This window comes from Piliocolobus tephrosceles, chromosome 7 (assembly GCF_002776525.5).
Source record: "Piliocolobus tephrosceles isolate RC106 chromosome 7, ASM277652v3, whole genome shotgun sequence".
NCBI classification, from domain to species: domain Eukaryota; kingdom Metazoa; phylum Chordata; class Mammalia; order Primates; family Cercopithecidae; genus Piliocolobus; species Piliocolobus tephrosceles.
The window spans coordinates 22,031,607-22,053,195 of record NC_045440.1 but is presented as its reverse complement, the minus strand read 5'-3'; the positions used below and the strand labels follow the sequence as shown (position 1 = coordinate 22,053,195).

Below are 21,589 nucleotides of genomic sequence, written 5' to 3'. Positions count from 1 at the left end.
TGAAAATAGCTTTTTCACACGTTTCTGCACACACAGTCACACACACATATAAAACATTGGCAGCAGGTACTTTTAATTTGCTGGAAAATATTTCTAAGAAGTCAAAAAGCTCCAGCTGAATTGCATGCCCTCTTATTGGCTCGCCAGACCGGTTGAGGGACCTGATTGGTCCTTGATCCTGAGGACCGATAAGAACGGCTATAAAATCCCTGGGTGCAGCTCTTGGGCCCCCAGTTTGCAAAAGCCAGAGGTGCAAGAAGCAGCGACTGCAGCAGCAGCAGCGGTGGCAGCAGCAGCAGCAGCGGCAGCAGCAGCGGAGGCACGGGCGGCAGCAGCAGCAGGAGCAGCATCAGCAGCAACAACAACAACAAAAAATCCTCATCAAATCCTCACCTAAGCTTTCAGTGTATCCAGATCCACATCTTCACTCAAGCCGGGAGAGGGAAAGAGGAAAGGAGGGCAGGAAAAAAAAAACCCAACAACTTAGCGGAAACTTCTCAGAGAATGCTCCAAAACTCAGCAGTGCTTCTGGTGCTGGTGATCAGTGCTTCTGCAACCCATGAGGCGGAGCAGAATGACTCTGTGAGCCCCAGGAAATCCCGAGTGGCGGCTCAAAACTCAGGTAAGCAGCAAACCCAAGAGCAGTTTCTCCCCCAAAGAGCTGTCCTCATTTGCCTCTCCCTTTTGCAACTGTGTCTGTGACGGCTGATCTTGATAATAAATGTGCTTCATGCCTGATGGCAATAAACTGCCAGTGTAATCCAATAGCCTTAGGCAGTGGAGCTCCTTTGTTTAATAAATTGCATGCAACTAAACGAAGAAGCTGGACGCTCTGCTGAGGGTATTTCATTGCATAAGCCTAGCCTGATTGCCTGAAATCTGGCACGTACCCTCTTGGAGGGGGAGGGGTGAGAGGGGAGGAAAGGCTTGAATGTTGGCATGCTTCAAAGCGCTCTCTATACTTTGCAGAAGCTGATCTAAGGTAAGACCTGGCTTGTTTGATGCTGTCCCTCTTCCCTTCCTCTTAAGACCCTACCTCTTCACTTCTTGACTTCTCTACCTCTTAAGAGAATACACAGAAAAGCTCCCTCTTCAGACTGATTTTCAGAACCATAGCCCTCAAGTCTGACAAATCCAGGGCGGATTCAGAGAAAACCCTATACATCCCACCCCCAACCCTGCTGCCTGTCTCCCTCCTGGCTCTCTAGGGCTCCATTCAATCGTCCCTGCAGCCCGTAGCCAGAGAGCCCCTGGAAAAAAAAACACTGTGAAACGTAGCAGCTGTTTCTCCAAGGGTAAGGTCTCACTTTCGTCTTGGCTCTTAGAGCAGCTAATTGTACATTATTTTGGCTTCCGAAGGAAAAGAATCATTAGGAAGCCCGCATTGACACCTCTGCCTCTTGACTTCTCTGGCTCCACTTGTTCCCCTTCCAATACTGCCCTCTGTCCTCCAACTGTCAGCAAAGATCGGATCGCAGGTGTCAAAATGCTGCAGATGATGATCCCCTTGGAAGAGCACAGGTCCCTGCCGAGAGGAGGGCTTTGCTTCACTTCCTTTTGTACTTAGTTGCTATAGAGATGCAGTGATTCACAATTCGAGCTTGCCTAAAACAATAGCAGCCCTAATGCATATTAAAACTGCTTAAAGCAAAGTTATAATTTAAACCCGTGGAAATATATAATTAGGGAAATGACTTGTAACATCCTAGAGGCTGCGGGTGGTGGGAGGGGGTGGGGAAGACTAACTGAACCATGCTTTTGATCTCAGAGGAGAATCCTGTGGCATGAAGGCTGCAGATCATTCCTTGCCGAGCTGCCTGCCAGAACACCCCCCTTCTGTGGGAGAAAAATTACTTTTATGGGAGATCTTATCCAGAATGTAGAAAGCCTCATGCAAGTTTTTTTGCGGTTTTCTTCCAGTCTTGCACAAGGGATGCCTTGGCCTGGTTATTCCACACCTGTGTTTCTTTTTCCTTTTCTTTTTCTTTTTTTAAGGCTTTTAATATGAAAGAGATTAAACATACCTCTAAGCACTGTCCTAGTGGAGGGTTGGGGTGAAACATGAACGGATCAGATTTCTTTGTGCCAATAGGACAGTAAGTTAAAAGCCCGAAATCAGAAGGGTCTCCAAGTGGACTCCTGGCACAGTCTTCTCTTCCATTTAGACTAAAATCCCATGCTTTTTACTCGGGAGTGCATTTTTCCAAAGCTAGATGGATTCCCTGGCCCTTTTACCTCTTAAACCTGACCACCAGCCACTGTCTCCTGCCTTTCCATGCTTTCAAGTGCTAAGCAATGACCTTTGATTCTATGGAACGGCTTAAAGGCACGGTGCATTTCAAGACTTCAGCCTCACTTCTCCAGACACCAAAATTGTAGGTAATGGTGAAACAGGGAGCCTATGTCTGAAACAGAGAACTCCCTCCCTGTCCATCATGTGCTCCAGCTCTCATAAGCAAAAGGAGCCTGTCTATCCTCTCTTTCTCATTCAAATGGGTCTATCAATTGCCTCTCATGACAAATTCCTAGGATAAGTTCTTCTGACCCCATGTCCTTGAAATTCACCTCTGCACCCACTTGATCGCACCCAACCATCCTCACTGTTTGACCCAGAATGGATGAATTTGTCTCTTTCAGCTGAAGTGGTTCGCTGCCTCAACAGTGCTCTACAGGTTGGCTGCGGGGCTTTTGCATGCCTGGAAAACTCCACCTGTGACACAGATGGGATGTATGACATCTGTAAATCCTTCTTGTACAGCGCTGCTAAATTTGACACTCAGGTAATAAGACCTTGACCACTGCTCCCACTGGCTGCTTGTCTTTAACAGTGTGTTAGACCATTGTTATTAGGAACCAGTCTTGTAGGGAACCAGCCCTGCTTCTCAGCTTCCCCATTCTAAATTCCCATCTCAGCATGTGTATGCACAAGTGTGCACACACCACACATACGCAGAGGCACTCATCTGGCCAGGAAATAGGTTCTGTTTAAGACACGCCCCACTCACTCTAATGCATGATTCTAAGGAGCTAGTAGAGGCTGTCTTATAAGGCCAGGGGTGATAAGACAAAAAGATTTTCCTCTGTGAGAGGACATAAAAACATGCATAGAGCAAGGAAGTTCTCTCTGTATGACCAATATACTAGCTTTTGATCTGAATTCTCAAAGTCTCAATCTCAAGAATAGAAAGTCAGATTATGACTATTTTTAAGCTGCAGGATGGTTGATCACAGTTCATCTTTTTTTCTCTAATTTCATTTTGGTAGAGCTCAATTCTCAAGGGAATTCAGGGAGGTGGGGAGGGTTTTTTTTTTTTTTTTTTTTTTTTAATCCTTAGCCAGGACATGCAATCTTCTCATTGCAAGCATATGCAGATGGCCATGATATCTTGCCCAGATGAGCCCCCTTAAATTCCTCCACATGTATGCCCATCCTCTTTTCAGGTCAACCTAAAGACTTCCCTCTTGTCCTTCCTCCATGGCAGGGAAAAGCATTCGTCAAAGAGAGCTTAAAGTGCATCGCCAACGGGGTCACCTCCAAGGTATTCCTCGCCATTCGGAGGTGCTCCACGTTCCAAAGGATGATTGCTGAGGTGCAGGAAGAGTGCTACAGCAAGCTGAACGTGTGCAGCATCGCCAAGCGGAACCCCGAAGCCATCACTGAGGTCGTCCAGCTGCCCAATCACTTCTCCAACAGGTACAAACTGAGTTCACTTTTTCACAGTCAGGGGACTGGGAGCAGGTGGCTGCCTGGCAGAGCCAGACTGGAAGGGAGGGTTAAATTGCCACAGTCATGCTCTTATTTTAGCTTGCAGTCTTCCCAGCTTTTGCAGGAAAAAAAATATGTTTGTGATTGGTTGTGACAGTTTAAGCAGCTTGGGCTTTTTTTTCCCTACTGTTATAGGAAAAGTCTTTTCATGCAGCTCATAGAAAGCCAGCCTCATCTGCAGCATCTCTGGGTGTTTTCATTGACCATTTTTTGCCCTAAGCCTGAAGGGAATGGTGAAGTTTCTGGAAACAAGCTTTTAAGACATCAGATTTGGCTGAAACCATGACCATGCAACAGCACAATTGGCCATGACCAAAAAAAAAAAAAAAAAAAAAGCCCTCTGGTTAAATGTCATAATGCAGATTTTAAATCTCCATCTATTTCAAATTAGTCCCAAACACAGTCAGAGATTTCACTGGGTAGCCCAGAGCAAGCCATCTCACTTCCCCGGGGCTCAGATTTCCTTTGTAAAAAGTGAAATGGCTGGACTGGACCATTTTCAGGTTTCCTTTCGGGCCTTATATTATCCCATTCCTCTAGTCCAACACTTCCTAGAATGAGTGTGTTCTATGACTGTCCAGATCCCATTCTCATCTTAGTATTCAAACACCACCCAAAGCCACTGAGCTAGTACAGTAACATCTGGGCATTGTACTTTTCAGTGTCTTTACCAGCCAGGAGTGAATTCCTATTACATGAGACAACTGGCATCCTCAGTTCATGTGCGTGGCCTGGAAAGGTTCCCAGCAAGAACTGAGAGATGCTGGTGGGGTTGGCATGGAGGTATGGCAGGGGCAGTGCAGGCTGGTCAAGTTTAGCCCCCTGTGATATCCCTCAGCCTAAAAACTTGACTCCCAGTCTTGAATTTCTATGATTCTTTGACTCTCCACTCAAATCTGCACATATCCACAATGATCAGTCCTTTGCATGTTACTCTGATCATCTGAGAGTTCTCACAGGCTTATGTGATTAATTTCCTAGCCAGGTGCCACCACCCTTCTTAAGGTAGTGGCAACAGCCAAGTCCCTCTGGGGCTTACAAGTGATTTAGTCATGTACATACATGCAACAAAGAAGTGATTCCTCCTTAGGGAAAGGCTAAGGTGCCTAACACAAACACTTTGTAAAATTTCTTATTCACCCTTAACTACAGGTGAGTGCCCTTCAGAACTGCAAGTTAATTTGTAAGAATCACTTCTCTAGTCCTTGGAAGTGACTTTATCATGGGCTTCTAAATGGTTTTCTCAGAACAGAAAAATAAAACCATTTCTCTCAAGTGGGCTGTCTCTATATAATTCTTGGTTTTAAATTTCCCCTAGGAAGATTCTTATTGCACAGAGGAAATAGGGGCAGGTCATGGGGAGGGGAGACCTGATTAATTATTGGAGACTTCCATCACCATTAGGAAAAGAAATGAAGAATTCTTAGCCAGACAGGGGCTAAGGACAAAGTATGCATTTGTGTGGTAGTTAGAGGTGGGGGGAGGGGTGCATTAACAAAGCCACTATTGCAATTTAGATCCTTAAGGATTCTGTGACAAATCATGATCTATAACACGGCATATTTCCAATTTTGAGGCAATACTAATCTCCCTATTTCATGTGAAGTAGTGTCTTCCATTAGAAAGGCAGAGAGGTCTTTAGGCAGAACTATATAGCTACTAGACTAGAGGTCCCAACTTATCTAAGAAGAGACTAGTAAATTTTTAACCAGGCCATTATTTCTTCTAATCAGTGCCTTATTTTCAACACCTTTAGAAAATGGTCACAAAGAAAGTCTTCTTATCTCTCTCTTTCATCTTACGGACTCATTAGGAAAGGTCAATTGGAGAAAAAAAAAAAATGGCCAGCCCTGGAAAACCAGAATCTTCCATGCAACCTTTCTCCAAAAATTTCACTTTAACAGGCTATATTATTCCTGCTCAGGATTGTAGAAATGTGCGGTTCCATGCTGGGCTTGCTTTGCTCCATTGAAGCTGCTCACCTTCCTGAGACATCCTGCTTTCCCAGCCTCTATCCCACCATAGACACATGCTAAGTCAGTGCCAGCTGGCACAGAATTGCAAGAGGAAGTAGTTACAGGTTCATTCCACCTTCCTGTGACTTATCTAGCATGAGATTTGGGGCTGGGAGAATCCAAAAGCCTGTGACTGGACCAGGAGCCAGAACAAGGGGATTTTCCATGACAGAAATGCACCTAGAAGTTAAAAAGGTAGCTGGAGTTTCCACCTGCCTGAATTTGCAAACTATGCTTTCAACCCCGTGGGAAGCAGGCAAAATTGATCAGGCCAGCAGGGTGGTGTGAGGCTTGGGAACCACTTAGACCAACCCAGATCCAGAGTGGGAAAACTGACAAAGCTTCCAACTCTCTAGGGCATGGATAGGGAACAGGAAACAGAAGAATAATATTGATCAAGGGAAACAAAGGACTATTTATAAACCCTCACACAGAACGTTCCTAGGCAGTATGTGTGTATTTGGGTAAGCATGGCTGAAACAGTAGCTATGGAGAATATCTGATCTTATTCTTTACCAAGAAAAAAAGGTCAGGGATGGAATTTTCAAAGTGAGAAAAAAGACACATAATTAAAAAGGTACTTTTGGGCTGGGCAATCAGAACACTTAGCCCACCAAGTCTTTCCAACACATCTCCTCCATCCTCCATAAAGATAAAGAATCTTCTTCTTTTTTTGAGACAGGGTCTCACTCTGTTGCCCAGGCTGGAGTACAGTGGTGAGATCTCGGCTCACTGCAACCTCCACCTCCTGGGTTCAAGCAATTCTCCTGCCTCAGCCTCCCAAGTAGCTGGGATTACAGGCGCCTACCACCACGCCCAGCTAATTTCTGTATTTTCAGTAGAGACAGAGTTTCATCATGTTGGCCGGGCTGGTCTTGAACTCCTGACCTCAGGTGTTCCACCCACCTTGGCCTCCCAAAGTGCTGGGACTACAGGCATGAACCACCATGCCCAACCAAGAAAGGAATCTTCTTAAGCAGTCCTAACTACCACTGCAAAAGAGGGGATGTAAGCAGAGCTGCTCTATTTTTTACAAAATTGAAAAGAAAAATGTGTATTGAATCCCTAGAAACAGAGAATGTCATAGTTGGAGATGACTGCAGAGGTTAACTAGACTAACTGCCTCATTTTACTGATTAAAGAAGAAAGGCTCAGAGAGTGGAGTGACCTGCTGAAGGTCATACAGCTTGTGAATAACTAAGTTGGGCTTAGAACTCATGTGGCCTTGAGCCAAGCTATTTGATTTCTGCTTCAAAAATGGCAGCCAGCAAAATCTGCAGGAAATAGCCACAACCCAAAAATAAAATGCTAAGCACAATTGAATATATGTGAACCATGGCAGTCCACAATTAAATTTGTGTACTTTCTCTCTCAAAAGGATGGACACATCCTACCAATAACTGTAGGAACTATAAGACTGTAGTACAAGAAGGTGCTCACTAAATAGGTGATGATTGCTAAGCCAACTTTTGCTGGAGATACAACCTCTTAAATAATCTATCACACTTAGTGACACAGGAAAGAGCTATGTCATTAGCAAGCATGATCCCAGAGGTAAATGGCTATTCCAGCCCTTACTGGACAGGCACTGGGTTAACCTATGGCTCATACTGAGAAACTGGTGACATCAAAGAATCCTGACAAATTTTCCAGCCTTTGAAGAACTACTAATGGAGACATGGACTTTTTTTTATATTCTAAAGAGCTTTCTCAACCTGCCCTTGTTGAGTTAACAAAAGCTCCGTGAGGGAAATAGGGTAGATTCCAGTGGGGGTGGGTGGTTCTCACGAAGAGCCCTCAGGCTGGCAAGGGTCATTGTCAAGAAACACCAAAGTCAGGTATCATATCTGAGCCAGCAGACAAAGTGACAGTAAAGGTAGAAAGGTAGAACCCCTCCAAAAAAGAGCAGGCACTCTGACAAAGTGGGGCGTGAAGGAAACGTATGGCTCTGAAGCTGCAAAGCTGGCTACAGAAGTTTAATTCCCTTAAGGGTACTAGACTTCTTTGTCTAGACAAAAGCTTTCAAGTCCTTCTAAGAAAGAACTTGCATTTCTTTTTATCCCTTTCTAGGGAAAGATTGTATTTTCCAGCCCATTTGGGGACTCATCTGGCACAAACAGCTCTTTCTAGAAATGGAAGGGTTAACTTCTAAGTTATAAAGTCCTTATTGGAGGGATGGGAGATCAGAAACCAGCTACCAGGATCTAATCACCCTCTGAAATAGACACAGCCATCCAAGGACCCAGGTCCTAGCAGAGCCCAAGAGCTAGAAGATGCCTGGAGACCTATGTGGGTGTGTAGATGTCAGAAGCTGCTGGTGCAAAGTTGTTTGCTCTATGGTTTTCCAAAACTGGTTTTCTCCCCATTTCCCCATCCAAAGGAGATCTCCTTTGACTCATGTGCTTTATAATTCCAAAGAGCTGGAAAATGTTCCTCTGTGCCAGAGAGTCCCAATTTTAATCACCTCTGGATATAATTCTCCCTGGAGGGAAGGGTTTTGCCAGGCCTGTGTCAGCAACCAAGACACTGCACTTGCCTCTCAGTCCCCAGCTTCCTTCTGCTGGGCCACAGAAGGGTGACCATATCACCTCATTAGCCACGTTCCATGCTATTTACCATACAGCTTCGAAAGAACATTTCTGGGGGGTTAAGTTATTCTGGAAAGATGTTTGATCCTGTGCGCTGTGCAGTGAGTTAAAAATAAACAGGTTTCTTTTCACAGAAGATCCAGTGGCCCCAGAGATCCTTGGGTTCCTCTGAGGAAAGGTTCTCTCCTTATAAATACTGCAGATCACTGTCACCCAGAGTCTCTTATTAGCAAACACAGAGCTAATGGGCTTTGACAACTCAACTACCACAGCAAAATGGACCACAGGCATCCCAATCTAAATTGGAAAATACCTGAACTGTCTTCCCAAATAACAGGACAAGTCATTGATATGCCCTAAATATTAGACAGTTTAATCCTTTCTGAGCCACACAGCTTAGCTACATTGCTGGGGGGTGTTTAAAGAATTTGCTCCAAATATGAAAGTAACTGATACCAAACATAAGGGGTTTTGGTAAAATTTACCAAAACTACAGTTAAGTTTTCTTCTAGGAATCACTACTTATTGAAGAGAATTATATTCTTAAAACTCCATTTCCTTAGTGGCTGCAAAATAAATCAACAAATGTGCAGTGAGCAGGCCATGTAGCACAGTGGCACTGGGCCATGAGGAATACAAAGAAGGACATAAATCCTGCCTTCAGTAAGCTTACAGTCTAGTCAGGCAAAGAAAGCCATCACAAAACCATCAAATGCTGGCCTGTGTGATGGTGAACAAAGATCTATAAATATCCAAAAAGGGAAGAGGTTAGCAAACCCTGGTACAGCAGGAGAAGGATTCATGAATTATAGTAGCATGAACCCTTAAAAACCACCAATATTTCCATTTAAATAGCCTTCTTGCCTAGGATTTGGCCTTTTGACTACAATAGACCTTTGATGGAGGGCTGAAGATGGAGTCAGTCAATATCTTTTATCAGAGTTGGCCAAGTATGTGATATGGGAATTAGATTATGTAGAAAAATGCATGGCACACAGAAGAGGGGGCCTTAGATGAAGTTTCATCAGAGGATGCACACATCTGCACATGCGCGCATGTGCACACACACACACACACCCCTGTGCCCATGCACCACCAAAAAAAAAAAACAGGAAAATTACAAAAAAGCATCAAAATAATTACATATGCATTTACAATGGCTACTAATCTCAGTGTTAAGGGTTGGACTCACCTCATTCTAAGTTGCTTCAGAAAAAAAGGGAAATTACAAAAAAGCATCCAAATAATTACATATGCATGTACAATGGCTACTAATCTCAGTGTTGAGCGTTGGACTCACCTCATTCTAAGTTGCTTCAGCTCATCCACCTTAGTTTCTTCTCTACAAAATGAGAGTTGAACTCGTCACCAAATGGTCTCTGTGGTCCCAGCTAGCTCTGTAATTCTGCTTCTAAAATTGTCAATCACCACAGTCAGCCTGCTCTTCAAAGTGTGATCTAAATCTCCTGAACTCTAAACATGAAGATCTGTCTTGCATTGTGTGGTAAACCCTAGGAGTAGATGCATTGAAACTAGGGAGACACTGCACAAGGGTTAGAGAGCAAAAGCCACCTTCAACTGATGAACTGTTGATGTTTGCATGGTCAGGCCATTAGGGACTTGTGTTGGCTAGAGCCCGGGTGAAAACCTGAGTCTTGCCTGGCTCTCACTGGATGACTACCACATGCACTCTCTTTCTTGATGCAGATACTACAACAGACTTGTCCGAAGCCTGCTGGAATGTGATGAAGACACAGTCAGCACAATCAGAGACAGCCTGATGGAGAAAATTGGACCTAACATGGCCAGCCTCTTCCACATCCTGCAGACAGACCACTGTGCCCAAACACACCCACGAGCTGACTTCAACAGGAGACGCACCAATGAGCCGCAGAAGCTGAAAGTCCTCCTCAGGAACCTCCGAGGTGAGGAGGACTCTCCCTCCCACATCAAACGCACATCCCATGAGAGTGCATAACCAGGGAGAGGTTATTCACAACCTCGCCAAACTAGTATCATTTTAGGGGTGTTGACACACCAATTTTGAGTGTACTGTGCCTGGTTTGATTTTTTTAAAGTAGTTCCTATTTTCTATCCCCCTTAAAGAAAATTGCATGAAACTAGGCTTCTGTAATCAATATCCCAACATTCTACAATGGCAGCGTTCCCACCAACAAAATCCATGTGATCATTCTGCCTCTCCTCAGGAGAAAGTACCCTCTTTTACCAACTTCCTCTGCCATGTTTTTTCCCCTGCTCCCCTGAGACCACCCCCAAATACAAAACATTCATGTAGCTCTCCAGCCATTGTAATTTGAAGATGTGGATCCCTTTAGAACGGTTGCCCCAGTAGAGTTAGCTGATAAGAAAACTTTATTTAAATGCATGTCTTAAATGCTCATAAAGATGTTAAATGGAATTCGTGTTATGAATCTGTGCTGGCCATGGACGAATATGAATGTCACATTTGAATTCTTGATCTCTAATGAGCTAGTGTCTTATGGTCTTGATCCTCCAATGTCTAATTTTCTTTCCGACACATTTACCAAATTGCTTGAGCCTGGCTGTCCAACCAGACTTTGAGCCTGCATCTTCTTGCATCTAATGAAAAACAAAAAGCTAACATCTTTATGTACTGTAACTGCTCAGAGCTTTAAAAGTATCTTTAACAATTGTCTTAAAACCAGAGAATCTTAAGGTCTAACTGTGGAATATAAATAGCTGAAAACTAATGTACTGTACATAAATTCCAGAGGACTCTGCTTAAACAAAGCAGTATATAATAACTTTATTGCATATAGATTTAGTTTTGTAACTTAGCTTTATTTTTCTTTTCCTGGGAATGGAATAACTATCTCACTTCCAGATATCCACATAAATGCTCCTTGTGGCCTTTTTTATAACTAAGGGGGTAGAAGTAGTTTTAATTCAACATCAAAACTTAAGATGGGCCTGTATGAGACAGGAAAAACCAACAGGTTTATCCGAAGGACCCCAGGTAAGATGTTAATCTCCCAGCCCACCTCAACCCAGAGGCTACTCTTGACTTAGACCTATACTGAAAGATCTCTGTCACATCCAACTGGAAATTCCGGGAACCAAAAAGATCATCCCTATGGGCTTGGACCACTTACAGTGTGATAAAGCCTACTACACATTAGGAAGTGGCAGTTCTTTACTCGTCCCCTTTCATCGGTGCCTGGTACTCTGGCAAATGATGATGGGGTGGGAGACTTTCCATTAAATCAATCAGGAATGAGTCAATCAGCCTTTGGGTCTTTAGTCCGGGGGACTTGGGGCTGAGAGAGTATAAATAACCCTGGGCTGTCCAGCCTTAATAGACTTCTCTTACATTTTCGTCCTGTAGCACGCTGCCTGCCAAAGTAGTCCTGGCAGCTGGGCCATCTCTGTAGGATCGTAAAAAAATAGAAAAAAAAGAAAAAAAAAAAAGAAAGAAAGAAAGAAAGAGGGAAAACGAGCTGGTGGTTTGATCATTTCTGCCATGATATTTACAAGATGGCGACCACCAAAGTCAAATGACTAACCTATCTATGAACAACAGTAGTTTCTCAGGGTCACTGTCCTTGAACCCAACAGTCCCTTATGAGCGTCACTGCCCACCAAAGGTCAATGTTAAGAGAGGAAGAGAGGGAGGAGGGGTAGGACTGCAGGGGCCACTCCAAACTCGCTTAGGTAGAAACTATTGGTGCTTGACTCTCACTAGGCTAAACTCAAGATTTGACCAAATTGAGTGATAGGGATCCTGGTGGGAGGAGAGAGGGCACATCTCCAGAAAAATGAAAAGCAATACAACTTTACCATAAAGCCTTTAAAACCAGTAACGTGCTGCTCAAGGACCAAGAGCAATTGCAGCAGACCCAGCAGCAGCAGCAGCAGCACAAACGTTGCTGCCTTTGTCCCCACACAGCCTCTAAGCGTGCTGACATCAGATTGTTAAGGGCATTTTTATACTCAGAACTGTCCCATCCCCAGGTCCCCAAACTTACGGACACTGCCTTAGCCTCTTGGAAATCAGGTAGACCATATTCTAAGTTAGACTCTTCCCCTCCCTCCCACACTTCCCATCCCCAGGCAAGGCTGACTCCTCTGAACCAGAAAAGCTATTAAAGTTTGTGTGTTGTGTCCATTTTGCAAACCCAACTAAGCCAGGACCCCAATGCGACAAGTAGTTCATGAGTATTCCTAGCAAATTTCTCTCTTTTTTCAGTTTGGTAGATTTCCTTTTTCCTTTTTTCTTTTTTTTTTTTTTTTTTTTTTTTTTTTTTTTTTTTTTTTTTTTTTTTGCTGTGACCTCTTCAAACCGTGGTACCCCCCTTTTCTCCCCACAATTATATCTATATATGTATCTACAATACATATATCTACACATACAGAAAGAAGCAGTTCTCACAATGTTGCTAGTTTTTTGCTTCTCTTTCCCACACCCCACTCCCTCCGACTCCCCCTTAAACTTCCAAAGCTTCGTCTTGTGTTTGCTGCAGAGTAATTCGGGGGCTGACCTAGACCAGTTTGCATGATTCTTCTCTTGTGATTTGGTTGCACTTTAGACATTTTTGTGCCATTATATTTGCATTATGTATTTATAATTTAAATGATATTTAGGTTTTTGGCTGAGTACTGGAATAAACAGTGAGCATATCTGGTATATGTCATTATTTATTGTTAAATTACATTTTTAAGCTCCATGTGCATATAAAGGTTATGAAACATATCATGGTAATGACAGATGCAAGTTATTTTATTTGCTTATTTTTATAATTAAAGATGCCATAGCATAATATGAAGCCTTTGGTGAATTCCTTCTAAGATAAAAATAATAATAAAGTGTTACGTTTTATTGGTTTCCCCCCATGTCTTTCATTGTTATTCTTGAAAAACTTATTGAAAGAGAATTCCTGAACATGAACCAAGACTGACTAGTTTCTTTAAAGTCACTAATTGTCAATATGTAAATTTGACATATTGTTTAAATCAACATTTTCTAAGTTTTTTAAAAAGCATTGAGTAGCTCCCATTATTCTCACTGATGATATCCCAAACTCCTTGCAAAGTTGGAAGAAGCTTTAAGGTCTGCAGGCTGCTCAACTGTAAGACCCAACTTTCTTTCTGTTCAGTGACCTCTATGCTCCCGCCACATAGGCAGCTCTGGGAATGACTGGGCTCTCTCCCTTCCAGGTCTTTTATTTATGCTATTATCTCTTTTTGGAATATTTTTTTCTCCATCCTTCACCTAGACTGAAAGCATGATGAGGAGAAGCGCGTGTCAGTCACCAGTGTGTCCCCAACACTAAAACAGCATCTTTAATACTTTAAATGAATGATTTAGAAAGAGTTGGAAGAAGGGGAAAAAGACAACTGAATCAGTGTGACAAGGGAGGCAGATAGCTCTGCAGTTAAAACAAAAGATTTGAATTCTAGCTCTGTCATTCATTAACCACATGATGTCAGATGAGTTTCTTAATCTCAAAACACATCAATTTCTCCCTCTATAAAATGGGGATTGTGACAGTCATCTCACAGAGCTGCTATGGGAAAATAAAACGAGTGAACTGCTTACAATATTCCCGATACATGATTATGCTCAACGAGGGTCAGCTGGTATCACACAAGTTGCGGCAATGAGAGCAAAAGCTCCCTATCTCAGAAAATGGTCAAAGACTACACAACAGAATGACGGCTGGGTCTTGGAGGATGCTTACGAGTTTGGTCACATAAAAAGGGTAGCTTCGGTGGCATAATTTTTTTCAAGAGACACCTTATATGAGACACCTTTAATTGTGAAGGTTATCTTCACAACTAAATAATAATTTATATATATAAATACATATAAAATTATATATATAATATATACAAATAAATAATAATTTTTCTCAACATCATTCATTTCTAGCTCCAAATTGCATTTTCCCAAGTTCAGTTATACTCAAAGCAACTAAAAACCGGTACATGAATTGTCACTTAAGGGCCAAATATGTACTGCATTTGCTTTACTCTGACCTGGCCAAGGAAAAAGAGCACATTTCTTTTATTATTATCCTTCATCCATAGTCTTCTATAAATATTTATTTATACAAAGAGATTGCATGCTACACTATAGTATAGTGTTTAAAAAAAAAAAAAAACAGACCTGGGATTTGTATAAACTGAGTTTAAACCTTAGTTCCTCTACAATCTCTGTGGCCTTGGGCCAAGTGTCTGATATCTTCACACTTTAGCTTTTTTTCGTTTATGAAAATGCCCCTACAAAATAGGGACAAATAATAGGCCTTAGTTCCAAAAGTAACTGAGAATTCAATGTGTTACATATAAAGGACTTAAAATAGCATCTACCATATAGCAAGTACCCTCAGAATAGAATTCCTTGAGCCCTCAATACATGTAACTCTCACCATTTACATTAATGTTATTCCCATTATTTAGATTCCACTCCTGCCCTCACCGTGAGTATTGAGGTACCATTTTGTATGAAGAATGTTTTTCTGACGTTTTCCTTTTGTAGGTCACCAAACATTATTATTTAATTAAGATTTTATAATTTTTTTGTTTGTTTGAGACAGAGTCTCACTCTGTCACCTAGGCTAGAGTGCAGTGGTGAGATCTCAACTCACTACAACCTCCACCTCCCGGGTTCAAGTGATTCTCTTGCCTCAGCCTCCCGAGTAGCTAGAATTACAGGTGCCCACCACTAGGCCCAGCTAATTTTTGTAGTTTTAGTAGAGACGAAGTTTCACCATGTTGGCCAGGCTGGTCTCAAACTCCTGACCTCAGGTGATCCGCTCGCCTTGGCCTCCCAAAGTGCTGGGATTACAGGCGTGAGCCACTGTGCCCAGCAAGATTTTATAAATTTGAATTATAAATTATTGCAACCTGCAAAAAAATGGCAAATGAACACCTGCATCCCATCACCAAGCTTGGAAAATAGAATAACGTGGGTATAATAGTCTCCTGTGCATGCCTCCCTGAACCATTAACAATCCATGCCTCTAAAACATTTTGAAAAGCCATGGTTCAAAAAGATAGAATTTCTCAAACTATTGAAATACATTTAATTTTTAAAAAATTGTTATTATCCTTTCCAAAAAAGAGGTGACAGAGATCATGGAATGGTCTGTGAGTTTGTGGTACGAGAGGAAAAGGCCAGGCCTCCCCTCCTGTGGGGAATATGTGAGTGCCGAAGAGCCATCAACATAGCTCCTAAGTCAGAGTTTATCAGACTTACTATGTGCAAAAATCACCTGGAGATCTTGTTAAAGTGAGTGAGAATGGCTGAATGAGGCCCAAGGGTCTGCAGGTCTCATGTGCTTCCAGGTGATACTGATGTTGTTGCTCCACAGAGGATGCTTTAAGTAGCAACGTCCCAAGTATCACCGCGTACCTGAATCAGTTTCCCAGCCCTAGGGACCTCCACACTACAGGGATATTGCTGAAGTACAAGTATGATCATTTCACTTCCTTGCTTTAGTAGCTCCCACTGCTTAAAAGATGAAAATAAAGCATCTTGACTTCAAATGTAAGCCCCTCAACATAGAAGCCCTTCACCCTACCATTCACTCTAAATTCTGTTGGTGCTAACTTCTCACTATCCCCTCAAAGACACCACGACCTTTTCTGCCTCATGACTTTCTCAGATTATCTTCACAGGTAGGTAATTCCTCCTAATGAATAGTTCCTTCTAATGATTTTTTATAATGAGTAGCCTTCTTCTCAAACTCCTTTTCATTCACCAAAGCCCATGTCACCTCCTGGTAGCAAATGGCACTGCAGACTTCTTGCTAGCAGAAAAGGACCTAGTCATTTTTGTATTCCTGATGCTTAACACAAAGCTAGCATCCACTAAGCATTTGGGAATGGAGAAAGGAAGGAGAGAAGGAAGGAGAGAAGGAGGGAGGGAAGGAGCAGGGAGGAAAGAAGAAAGGAAGGAAGAAAGGGAAGGATAGGGAGAAGGAGAGGAAGAAGGAGAGGAGAGGAGAGGCAAGGAATGGAGAGGAGAGGAGAGGAGAGGAATTCTTTCCACCACCACCAATTAATCTATGATATCTCCCCCAGTAGGATATCTGAGGCCCTAGCAGCAATACTTGGGTATGCCAGAGAATAGAGGGCATGTGGCCATGGTGGGGAGAGAAATTAATTGCAGATGCCACTTCAGATATCCTTAAGTCTGCCAGTTTGCAACCACAGTACATAACTACATTTCATTTCAGCACTAGCTCTAATAAAAGTGCCCACTTGCTGCTACTTTCTCCTGCTAATCTGAGCAACAAAAGACTCACCAACAAACATGGTTAGATATTTGCCTGACCTATGCCAAGCACCATACTAGAGAGCTAGAACACAGAGAGACTATATCCACCTGCAAGTTGAGCTCCACCATGTTTCCTGTATCCTTAGCTATTTTGTCATGTAATTCTTATAATACCCCTATGCTCACTAATTCTTCTTCCCTATGCTCAAGCTCTACTGCAAACTGCAATCCTCATGACCCTTTGATTTGATTTTTTTTTTTACCTCAAAGAAGAACTTGAGAACATAGGTGAGACATTGCTTAAGCCTACCCCACCACCCTACTGTAAAATCTAAAGAGCAATGCACATCGCTCTATTTTGCAAATAACAAATTAAAGCCTGATTGTTAAATAAGTGTCAACTAAGTACCAGCGTGCTGCTCAACACTATGCCTGTATGACCTGCAGCATGCTAAGCTGAGAACTCACTAATTCCAATCCTTGCCTGCCAATTAAATATGTCTCTGCTCCCCCTCAGGACTAAGGGATCTGTGGCTTCCACTTGAGGACAGAATGTTGTTCTCAACTTTAGCACAATTAAGCCACACTGCAGGTGTACTCTGCTATAGGAAAACCAGATACAATATATGTCCCACAAGAGACTAGCTGTTTCCAACATGTGGTCAAAGTCCTGGAACCAGTTCCAGTGACAGCCCACTCACTTGTCCTGGGATTACTTGGAAACACAATTGCTCCTGGCCATAGCTCTCTCCTGCCACGCTAGCCTAAGTTCCTTTCCTCCCCATCTCATATGCGTTGGGAGGTTGCTAGGACTAATCATTTGGAAACCTTGAAGCCTGCTAATCCCTTCATGCCTTATATTCTGGTCATCCAAACTCACCACTCAAAATGTAAGCCTCCGCAATCATCTAGCCCCTCCTGTGTGCACATTCCCGTACGGCTTTATGTTCCTCCCCGAGTCAATCTCCCACTACTCTCCTCCTTCCAAAAACTGTGCATTCCGAGATTTTAAAAACAATTCTACTACATCTTCAATCTCTTCTTTAATATTCCCTCCAGTGTCCTGTCTTAACTGAAACCTGGTATCTCAAGATCAGTTGTCCCATGCAATCCTCCCAAATGGAGGCTTATTATTCCAAGTCTCAAGATTGACAAATGGGGTTCGTGTGCCTCTTTTCCCAATGCTGTTCCAGAAATAATTTTGCTACTGTCCTGTAAAGCTTCTGATTGACTGAGGGGATATCCCTTTCTCCTCTCTGTATCATTGTTACCCAGCCCAAAAGTATCTTGGAATCCTATTGACAGAAATTGCCTCTCATTGATCAATGATGTTCATGTCAGATGTATGATTTTCCTTTTCATTCTCAAGTCCCATCATAAGTCTGGGAATATTCAATATTTATGTGAGTGATTTATCCAGTGCTCAAACTTGCAATCCTTCTTTGGCTCCAGCAATGATAACCTGCATTCCCTAGCCACACCCTAGAAACAGGAGGTACACACCAGTATGGCTGCTGTACTGGCTGTTCACTCTGACTGATCATTCTCCCTGTCATGCCAGTTACACATGTTGAATATCACCCTTTTCTGAAATGGATGCAATTCTGAAATCCAAAATCTCCCCTTCTAACTATGGCTTCTTTTCCTTACAGCTCTCCTATTCACTTATTTGCACTAGACCCATTCTTTAAGCTCCATTCCCTTGACCCTTCTACATTCTCCTGCCCTCCTATCAGCATCTCCTCTCTGCCCAACCATGGAACCATGGTTAATCCCTTCAACCATACCGCTGCGTTGCCCTCAAATAGCTTGCCTCATCAATCTTTTGCCACACTCAACTGGAAAATATCCAGCCCTGGAGTCTGCCTTCTCAGCTAGAGGGAAAAAAAAATCATAAAGCCATGAACAGATTTGGTGTCACTTAAAATTTGTCAGCTTCAAGCTCAAAAAGACCCTCAGTGTTGCCTGGGAATTTTCTTATCCTTCCCCGCTCAGTTTCCTTTTCTACTCTCCATAGCAACTATTAAAACCTTCTCCAATCCATTCAAACCTCCCACCCAGCCACCTCCCTTCTAATGCCCAGGAGAAAATCTTGCCTCCTACTGCACAGACAAAATAGAAACCATCACATGGCAAATTCCTCAATTCCCTGCCACCATACCCATCCACACCTATCCTTTGTTATTTTCCCTTGTCATAAAAGGTACAGAATCCCCCTTCCTATCTCAGACTAATGAGTCCACCTGAATCCTAGATGCCACTCATAACAGACCTTCTAGCCTGCAGGCATTCATTATTAGCACCTTCTCTCTACTTCAGCCTCCATGATCTCTACAGCCTAATCAGCACCTGCTCCCCTCTGCTTCCCCTCAAAACTATCTGTATTTCAGCTGCCACCATATCCTTCTCACCCCTTCAAAACTAACCTACTCTAAAGAGATGTCTGAATTTACTTTCTTCTTTTTTTCACCTCCAATTCAACCTTTAACCCCTTAGAATCTGGCATCCATCTCCACTGAAATGGCTACCAACAAGGTCAAAGACTCCTCATCGCTAAGTCCAGAGGAAGCTCTCCATTCTTTGTCTTAATTAATCAATCAATGACTTTTGGCACTGGTCAGCATGCTGTTCTCCTGAAAAGGCTTTCCGTGGCAATACTTTTTCCTTTCTCTAAAGGTTCCACCTCAATCTTTACCTTCCCTTCTCATTCTTTAAATAATGGATTGGCTTTTTGCGGGGGCCTTTCTTATCTTCTCATTCTATATACTCTTCTTTGACATACTGGTCTGTTCATCTATTTTAGTTGCTGTTGATGCATTAATAACTCCAAGACTCTGTATATCCCTTAAAAACTCTATTGAGTTTCAGATCTACATATCAAACTGGAAGACTCTGATGTATGACAGCCACTAAAGTCTTAATACATTCAAAACTGAACTCTCTCTAAACCTTCCTTCTTAAAGAGACTATTCCTCCTCTGTGTTCCCAAGCTCAGTGAATGGCATCCCCATCCCCCTGAAATATGGATACCATCTTTGACTCCTCTCTCCTTACCCCTCTCAGTAAATCATACCCATTGATTCTTCCTAATTATCTCTCAAATATGTCCATTTATCTACATTGACATTAGGCCCATCCTTAGGAGCCCTCTAAATTCTCTCTCAGATTCCAGGAATACCTGGAACTGCCCTTAACCCCAAATCCATTCCCTCCCTTGGGGTCAGAGGACTCTTCACAGAGAGCAAATCTGATTCTGTCAGTTGTCTTCCTGAAAACCATCAATGTCAAATATAAACTATCAGAAAAAGACATTCACATTGCTTAGTATGCAATATAAAAATGCTGAATGATCTGGCCACTTCTTACTTTTCAGCCTAATCTCTTGCTAAAAAATGGAACCCCTTACTCTACCTCTCCCACTATGAGCTCCAGTCTTGTATGTAGTGTATGCAATTCCATGCATTTACCTTGCTTTCCTTTTTTTATTTTTGTGTACATTTAAGGGGTACAACTGCTCCTTGACCTTTGTTAATACCATTGTATTAACTATGCAGTAATACTTTGCTAATAGTATTCCATCTCACTGGCCTGCACACACACACATATTTCTATGTCTGGCTAACTACTGCTAATCCTTTAGGATTCAGCAAACTCATCTCTTCCTCCAAGAAACCTCCCATGACTACCTAAGATAAGTTTAGTTAGGTGCCCATTCTACCTGTGTCCAAAGCATCTAATGGTTACCTCTTGATATGGTTTGGCTGTGTCCTCACCCAAATCTCATCTTGAATTGTAGTTCCCATAAACCCCACATGTTGTGGGAAGGACCAGGTGGAGATATTTGAATCATGGGGGCAGTTTTCCCCATCTTATTCTCGTGATAGTGAGTGAGTTCTCACAAGATCTGATGGTTTTATAAGGGGTTTCCCCCTTCGCTGGACACTCATTCTCTCACCTGCCACCCTGTGAAGAAGTGCCTTTGCCATTATTGTAAGTTTCCCAAGGTGTCCCCAGCCAGGTGGAACTGTGAGTCAGTTAAACCTCTTTCCTTTGTAAATTACCCAGTCTTTGTCTTTCCTTTATAAATTACCCAGTCTTGGGTATGTCTTTATTCACAGTGTGACAATGGACGAATACAACTCTCTATTAGAGGATTTAATGTGCTTATTGACTTGTTTTACTTCCCTCCCTGGACTATGTGTTCTTTGAGAGCTAGTGTCATTTTACAAAATTGTACACTTATTGACTATTGTTTAGCACAGCACCCAGCACCTAATAGGTACTCAGTAGATACTTGTTCAATTTAATTGAAGGAATATATGACCTAATTAATGTTAAAAGGTAGTCATTCTCTTTTCAGAAGATTTGTTCTGTGACAGTAGCAAGATACATGTGAGATATACAAAGAGTTCTTATCATCTATAAGCATAAGCACTCTGGTAGAAAAAGCAGCAAAAGAAATAAAAGCAACAAATACAATTGACAACTGCAGATGAAAAATGCTCAAGTTACATACATTTTCACCAGCCTAATTGGAAAATATTTTTTAATAATAATTTCCAGAGTTGATCAGTGTTTGAAGAAAACAGAACTTTCAAACACTACTGATGAGAATGCAAAATAGAGTGCCTTGGTTGTGTGGCAGGGGGGATAAGACCTATACAAGGTCTTAAAATTTTACAAATTATTTGAACTAGAAATGTACTTCTAGAAATGTAGTAGGAAATGATATACATGTGTAACATTTTATGACAGAGATATTTATCACAAAACTTTTCTGTGGCCAAACAAATCAAAATAATCTATATGTATAACAATAGAGTGATTAAGGAATTTGTGATGAAACAACATTTACTTATTAAAAAGGATAAAAAACATTGCCAGTGATACAGGCTCAAACAGTAAAAAATAAATGTAAAAAAAGTCTATTTATAAACATATACATATAAGTAGAAAA

At 42.2% G+C, this 21,589-nt stretch overlaps 1 protein-coding gene across 1 annotated transcript; it reads left to right on the top strand.

Annotated features, from left to right (window-relative positions):
- The first annotated feature begins 232 nt into the window (after positions 1 to 232).
- On the top strand, positions 233 to 11,806 carry STC1 (stanniocalcin 1). Its single transcript, XM_023216744.2, has 4 exons — positions 233 to 622; positions 2,638 to 2,780; positions 3,483 to 3,694; positions 10,077 to 11,806. The coding sequence occupies exons 1-4, from the start codon at positions 505 to 507 to the stop codon at positions 10,345 to 10,347; spliced, it is 744 nt and encodes a 247-aa protein (XP_023072512.1). The 5' UTR covers positions 233 to 504; the 3' UTR covers positions 10,348 to 11,806.
- Positions 11,807 to 21,589: the final 9,783 nt, after the last annotated feature.